The sequence below is a fragment of the Babylonia areolata genome, chromosome 14 (genome assembly GCF_041734735.1).
Source record: "Babylonia areolata isolate BAREFJ2019XMU chromosome 14, ASM4173473v1, whole genome shotgun sequence".
NCBI lineage: Eukaryota > Metazoa > Mollusca > Gastropoda > Neogastropoda > Buccinidae > Babylonia > Babylonia areolata.
This window is the reverse complement of record NC_134889.1, coordinates 22,688,557-22,696,056: the sequence shown is the minus strand read 5'-3', so window position 1 is coordinate 22,696,056 and position 7,500 is coordinate 22,688,557. Positions and strand designations below refer to the sequence as shown.

Genomic DNA, 7,500 nt, shown 5'->3' with positions numbered 1-7,500 from the left:
AGTCTTGCCACTTAAGTCCATAGTACACACTAAACTCTTGGTCGGAGCCTGCCGTGGGCTAAAAATCCCATCTCCCCTGGGATTCAAACCTTCGTCCTCCCAGCCGTCAGTCCGCAACGCTAACCACTTCGCCACGGAGAATACGATATTTTTTTCTGAAAGCGTTAATTGCAACACTGATTTATCTGAACAAGCTGTCAAATGATTATTGCTTACACTTACTTTATTTTTTGTTCGTTGTAAATGACGTGATTGTATTTGGATTCATTTTTATTATTATCTTTTTTATGTTTATTGGTTGATTCTCATTTGCAAACTTCACCGACGGTGAAGGGACTTTCATTCATCCAACAAAACAAGATGAAAGAGACAGACAGACAGACTGTTAGACTGAAAGACATTGTATGTGAGCATGAATGTTTGCATGTATGTATGAACCAACATTCTGTTTGTGTGCGCGTGTGTGTGTGTGTGTGTGTGTGTGTGTGTGTGTGTGTGTGTGTACTTCCAAGCTTGTGTACCAATGTATGTGGTGTGTACGACTTCCTACCTGTTGCATGCACAGTGTGCTGACCTGAATGACTCCACGTGAACTGTACACTCTAGCTACACCATCAGCTGGGTTCGTGTGCAAAGTACACACCGTCATTACCAAGACAGAAAACAATCACGGAATGAAAGAACAGTTATGTTAGAACTGTTCCTGTGTACCTTTTATTTACCTGTGTGCTATCTGAACAGGATGTTCTGAAGATCCGAAACGGGATTGACTTGAAGTCGTGTACCTTGTAAATGGAGAGAATTGCGTCTCTTTATTGCTGTTTAGTTGATCACTAAATGGTTCATTGGTGTTCCATTGGAGAAAGTCAGTGATCATCATCAGGATGCAATAGAGGGTGGGGGCAGGAGCAACAAGCATTACTGACAGTGTACTTCTAATGATGTTGGTTACAGGGGTTGCTGGGGGGTCATGGTATAGTCACACTGGAGGATCCTCCGACTACCTGTGTCTGGTGATGGACCCCCAGATGGACAACACGACTGTGCCATCACATTACAGCTACCTGTCTGGAGTGGAATATGATAACGTCAAAGGGCATCATGACCAGGACGCTGTGTGCTCAGTGTGCCGGGCTCCTCAGTCCACCACACTCATGATCCCCGCAACCCACACCTGTCCTGCTGGATGGACCTCACAGTACAGGGGACACCTCATGACGGAGGACAAGAACCGGGATGGAAGAACGGAATACACGTGTGTAGATGAGGTCAGAGAAAACCGTCCTGGTGGACATGAAAACAAAAATGGTGCACTGTTTTATCACGTGGTCACTAAATGTGGTAGTCTCCCCTGCCCACCTTATGTCCCCGACAAAGTGGTAACCTGTGTGGTCTGCTCTAAGTAAGCTGTCAACCACTTTGCGTCTATGTTTTACTTTTACCACTATATTGCATTTATACTTTTTCTCCACAGCAGTGTGAGACTGTCTGCTGTATGATCCTTGTGTACAGTGCCAGTCAGGGAAGGGTACGTCCCTCCTGGCTGCTCAGCATGTTTTAGTTTCCCATGCACTGTCTGCTGTTTTCTTTGGGAGCTAACATTGTTCAGCAAATTCTTAAAAACCTGCACTTTCTCTCTATCTCTCTCTCTCATTCTCTCTAACTCTCTAATACCACCGATATTCATACATACTGTACATTGTGATATTTGTCAATGCATTGGATTGTTGCGTAAACATTTTTTTGTTTAGTTTTCTTGTATCAGTGATTTCTCATAATCGATATGTGAATTCAGTTGATGTCGCCTTTTATGTGTGAAACTGATTTGTACCCCCTTGACAGGAGGGCTATTGGCTGTTGTCAATAACAAAAATCTCCCAGTGTCAGTATCTCTCTAACACACACACACACACACACACACACACAAATATATATATATATATATATATTAGAGATGTCCCCCATGGTGAATGGTTAATATAGACAAAAACAATTAGAAGAATAAGAAAAATAAAAACACTGTATTCTTTTTCGTAATAATGGCTTTCTTTCTGCAAATGAAATTTGATGGAATGAGAATAAGGAGGTAAATTGAATGTAAATAGTTTGAAGTATGTTCACGTTATTTCTAAATTATGGAAAGCATACCTTTATATCTGGTTTATTTATTCTATTTTCCTTCTTGGTGTCCATTGTCTTGCAAAGAAATGTCATCAAAATTTTTGAAACAAAAAATAGGAACGGTTTTCACTGCAGAATTCACAAGTTGATCACAAGTAACTTGAAAGTAACCATGAAGATACTGAATTCCGTTAACCTTGCCTTGTGGAAATTGTTTGACACTCAGAGCCTCATTTACAATATGGAGCAGAAGTTTGGGGACTAAGAAATAAGAAGAAGAAGAAGTAGAAAACGGACATACTCTTTGCAGTTAAGTTGTTGGTTGTTGGTTGTTGTTTTTTTTTGGGGGGGGTTTGTTTGTTTGTTTGTTGTTGGGGTTTTTTTGTGTGTGTTTTTTTTGTTGTTGTTGTTATTTTTGGGGGTGTTTTTTTTTGTTTGTTTGTTGTTGTTGTTGTTTGTTTTTTTTTTGGGGGGGGGGTGTTTGTTTTTTGTTTTTTTTTAAATCTCATTTAACCCGGGAGGGTTACATCCTTGGCAGCCAGTCGTGCCATACTGAGGCGGAAAAAACGCAGAAAATATTTTTCCTCAAAGTTATGTGTGGACACATCCGGAAATACTGTAGGTATTAGTTCCCTTTTCTTCCGGTTTGTACACATGTAGGTATTATTTCCTTTTCTTGCGGTTTGTGCATATGTATGAACGTGAAAACCATTGTAGTGATACGAATTTCGATGCCAGATCGACCATGGCTAAGTCTGTTGCGAAAGCATTCAACCAAACGAAGAACAGACTGTTGTCAGGAGTGACCCTGACGAATATGGACAACAACCGACGTACTCAATCACTAGTATTTTCTTGATGTTTATTTCAGTGATTTATGTATAGTAGGTGTTGTTTTTGTTGTTGTTCTTGTTCTTGTTTTTCCCAACAAGAATACTGTATTTCTATGTTGCAGTTTTTTTCTTTCTTTCAAAGAGAGAGAGGGGGAGAGAGAGTGAGTGAGAGAGAGAGAGAGTGTGTGTGTGTGTGTGTGTGTGTGTGTGCGCGCGTGAGAGAGAGAGAGAGAGAGTGTGTGTGTGTGTGTGTGTTGTGTTGTGTTTCGTCCATATTATTGCCCTCTCCTTTCCAATTATGTATTTCATGAGAATACTATGTCTGTATGTTGCTTCTTTTTTTTTCTTTTTGTGTGTTTCGTCATTGTTGTCCCGTATTTTTTTAATGGCATGTTCGAATGTACACTGACCTCTTTAGGCTGTTTTGTTTTTCATTTGTATGTAAGTAGGCGTCTGTATTCGATTATTGCGACGAAGGATGTCATGCGTTTGTGCTTTTTCGTTAATTCATACTGTTTTGTCGTGTTTGGGGTTAAGATTTAACAGCAGTAATTGCACCCGTCGGCATAAAAGCTAAAATAAGCTTTTGTCAATAAACTGTCAGTCAATTAATTACTCAGTTTAATCAGTCTCTCTCTCCCTCCCTCCCTCACACACACACACACACACACACACACACACACACATGGTCACGTTCAATTTCATGCCTTTCATATTCTATCGCCTCAGTTAAAAATTCTCTTGAAATGGGCTTATACGATAATGATATCCAGATTGTGCTAATCTAGCTCTTTGGCACACCATCCCCCTAAAACAAAGGGTATGGCTATCACTTCTTGCCAAAAGCATAAAACGTATCATCTTGTTAATGAACACCTCCCTACAGGGTCTTAAAAGATGAACTGAAACAACAGTCTCATGTTGGTTATATAATTAAAAGACTGGCAACAAAACTGTTTTTACTTTAGGCACTCAAGCCTTATGTACATGTCAACGCTCAAAACATGTTCTCTTTCTTGCGTTGATTGCGTATCGACTATCTGAAGAAGGCTGTAGAAATTCATCATCAAGAAGTTAATGAGTTATATTTACAAGAGAGCAGCCAAAATAGTTCTACCGGATTCTTTCTTGTCAGTTTCAGAAAAACAAACTAAGTTAAGATCCTTCCTTTTCAAAAACTTCTAGGATTCAACAATTCGTTCTGGCGTTTTACGTGCTCAGTAGCAGTCTTCTCCACCACTGATTTCACGCCTCTGGGGAAAAAATAACCATGTCCCAAGGTTACCGGCCCTTCTTTTCTCATTTCCCTGGTTTGTAGAAGCTAACATACACAGCATCAAACGCTTCTTTCCTCCAACCATTTAAGGAGAACCTCAAAACACTTCTGTTCTGAAAACACAAGCATGTCCTTCAACAGCGGCAGCCTCCTTGCTGCACTGCAGCCAGAACTTCTTTCCTAACATCCATGCTATGCTGCGGCTTATCTCAACACTGCCCACCACCACTGCTGTGTGTAACAGGTCGACAAGTGGCCTTACATTGCTCAAGACTTGCCTGAGATCGAAATGGACTGACCTTCGTCTGACTGGCCTGGCCTCATCAGACTCCACAGGGAAATCGAAGTGGACACAGAGGCAATTGTAGACGCATTTGCGACAAAATCTAAGACGCAAATGGCAACGCAGCTGCCTCACCACCTTTTGCAGTGTGACGGCTGACTCCGTGGAAGACGGTAAGAGAATACAAGTGTACAGGTGCGAAGGAGTGTACAATACAATGTGTATTGTTAAATCAGTAGTCAATTTTCTGAGCAGTAGTTAAAGTAAAAGTATGCTGTTTCGTAAAAGATAAAATGACCAGGTGTTGAACCCCCATTCCCCCACATCAATTGCATAATCCACCCCTGGTTCAGTTAATTCTGCAACAAAAACTATTTCTCTTTCTTTCCTTGACCTAGACTGCACTTGCGCGCGTGTGTGTGCGTGTGCGTGAGAAAGTGTGCGTGTGTGTGTGTGTGCATGAATGCATGTATGTGTATCTGTGTGTGTGTGTGTGTGTGTAGCTGGGAGAAAGGCTGTGAGTGTGGGTGGGGGCTATGTTGCCATAAACTCAGCGTTACGTGCGAAGAGAAAGAAAACAGGAACTGTGCCTGAAAACCAAGAACAGAGGCTTTGAGTTTTATTAACTAAAAGATACGTGTTCTGGGCAAAGTTATCGACAATGAGATGTCGTGTTTCTGGGATTCGGGCGTCTGGGGAATGTTATGTGCTGAGTCTCTTTTGGCGAAGCATTTCTTTTCATTTTTCTAGTTTGGTGACGCACAACACACTGTCCGAAACGAACAGGGACAGGAACTGTCCTGTAGCCGGTAACGACTGGAGCTGACGTCATCAAGGTGTGTGCGTGTGTGTGTGTGTGTGTGTGTGTGTCTGAAATCAATATTGTCAAATTGCCGTGTGAATTCCAAATGAATGTATGTAAGGTAAATGTGTCTTTATTTTTTCTTTTCCTGAAGTACATTAGACAGATACTCTTTATTCTATGTATCTATTCACTTATGCAGACAGCAGGATGTAATGATGATGGGTGTGGCGCAGGCCTATTTCGTTTTTTGCAATGGAACTGTAGAAGTAAATGTAATTTTGACTATCTGATCCATTTTCTGCAAGATCACAACTATCATATAATTGCCCTCCAGTCCCTCAATTGTTATAAAAGCAATCTCCCTAAGTTAGAGGGTTACTTCTACCCTCCAGTTATTGATGAAACAGAGCGCAAAGGAAAAGTTAAAGTTGCAACCTATATTTCAGATTCAATCATATATAAAGCTAGAAAACCACCATGTTATAGTATAGACAAACGTTTGTATTCTTCAACTATAGAGCTTTCTGTCTTAGATAAAACATTAATTGTAGTTAACTGTTACTACCCTGATGGAGTTTCAAGAGGTGAAGCTGACTGGTTAATGGATTTAGATTTATCCCATAGCTGGATAATTCTAGGGGATTTTAATGCGCACCATGCCTTGTGGTCGGACAAAAATTGCGAATTCACAACCAACAATGAATATCTAGCGAATACCATAGTTCATTCTAACTTAACTATATTAAATGATGGTTCAATAACAAGAATCGCTGATCGGGCAGATCAAAAAAATTCTTCAATAGACATCTCTTTGGTGTCGACTGATATAAATCCATACTGTGAATGGCAAGTTCTCAAAACACCACTGGGGAGTGACCACCTTCCAGTTGAAATGGTATTATCTGTAAAACATGAGATCATAATTAAAGATAATATGGGGTTGAAATATAATGAAAAGAAAGCAAACTGGGATCTGTTTGGTAATATGCTGGCTTATTACTCTGCTGATTTAAATTTCAACACTGATGTTACATCACAAGAAGATTTAGAAATTTGTTATCGGTCTCTAAGGAATGTTATTCTGAAGGCTGCTGATGGTTCAATTCCAAAAGTAAAGTATATAGCCAATCCAAAACGGTCTGGTAATCCTTGGTGGAACAGCTCATGTGAAATAGCAGTCAATAAGAAAGCAGAGGCTTTCAAAAACTGGCATAGGTATCGAAAAATCGAATCCAAAGAAAGAGTATCAGAACTGCACAACAGTATAAACAGGCTAATAGTTTTAGTAATAAAACAGTGGCTGCTGCCAAAAAGATGTACTACACAAATCTGATTAACGACTGTACTAGCAACCCAACTGCCTCTTCAAAACTGTGGGGAGAAATAAAGCAAATAAAGGGTGTCTATAATCTTCCTGATCCTCCTTTGTATGAAAATGATATTGTGTATAAAACTAGGGAAGAGAAAGCCGAGTTATTTGCGGATACATTCGCAAAAATGAATCAGACAGAATACTTGCCATCCTATGAGCAAAAGAGAAGGAAACAGTTTGAAGATATGAACTGCCCCTGTGAAATGGATAAGAATGATAGCAGTACATCTTACATTAATGCAGACCTAACGCTGGGGGATCTATACCGTGCTCTCAATGCTGTTAAGTCAGGGAAAGTTGCGACAGGCTCAGATCCAATATCGTACAACATGATCAGACATTTTCCAAATATCTTTTTAAAAAGAGTGTTAGATTTTTTTCAGATTTGCTGGAATTCTGGTATCCTTCCAAGTGATTGGAAGAAAGCAACCATAGTACCTATTCACAAACAAGGAAAACCTAAATCTAGCCCTTCCAGTTACCGACCTGTTTCGTTAACTCCCCATCTTGGGAAGGTTTTTGAGAGAATTTTGAAAACTAGATTAGAACACTTTCTGGAGAAGAAAGGAATTTTACCTACTTTCCAGGCTGGTTTTAGAAGAGGTAGGGGTGTTACTGATCATGGCGTCCATCTAACTTCTCATGTTAAGAAGGCACTCGCAAAGCGTCACTCCACGGTCGCAACTTTCTTTGATATTCATAGAGCCTATGACTCTGTTTGGCACTATAAATTGATTCATAAAGCAAATACAGTAGGGTTGGGAGGTCGATTTCTAAAATTTCTTAAGTCATTCTTATCCCAGAGGACAT

At 40.1% G+C, this 7,500-nt stretch overlaps 1 protein-coding gene across 2 annotated transcripts in view; it reads left to right on the top strand.

Annotated features, from left to right (window-relative positions):
* LOC143289919 (uncharacterized) overlaps positions 1-7,500 on the top strand; it is a 17,351-nt gene that overhangs the window by 7,079 nt on the left and 2,772 nt on the right. Inside the window, exons 4-6 of one of the 2 annotated variants that reach the window (XM_076599163.1) lie at positions 955-1,268; positions 4,475-4,686; positions 5,264-5,349. In XM_076599163.1, coding sequence (XP_076455278.1) covers positions 955-1,268; positions 4,475-4,528 — 368 coding nt within the window. In that variant the 3' untranslated portion in view covers positions 4,529-4,686; positions 5,264-5,349. Of the gene's footprint in view, positions 1-954; positions 3,361-4,474; positions 4,687-5,263; positions 5,350-7,500 lie in introns of those variants that run through there. The other variant, XM_076599162.1, reaches the window with a different exon arrangement.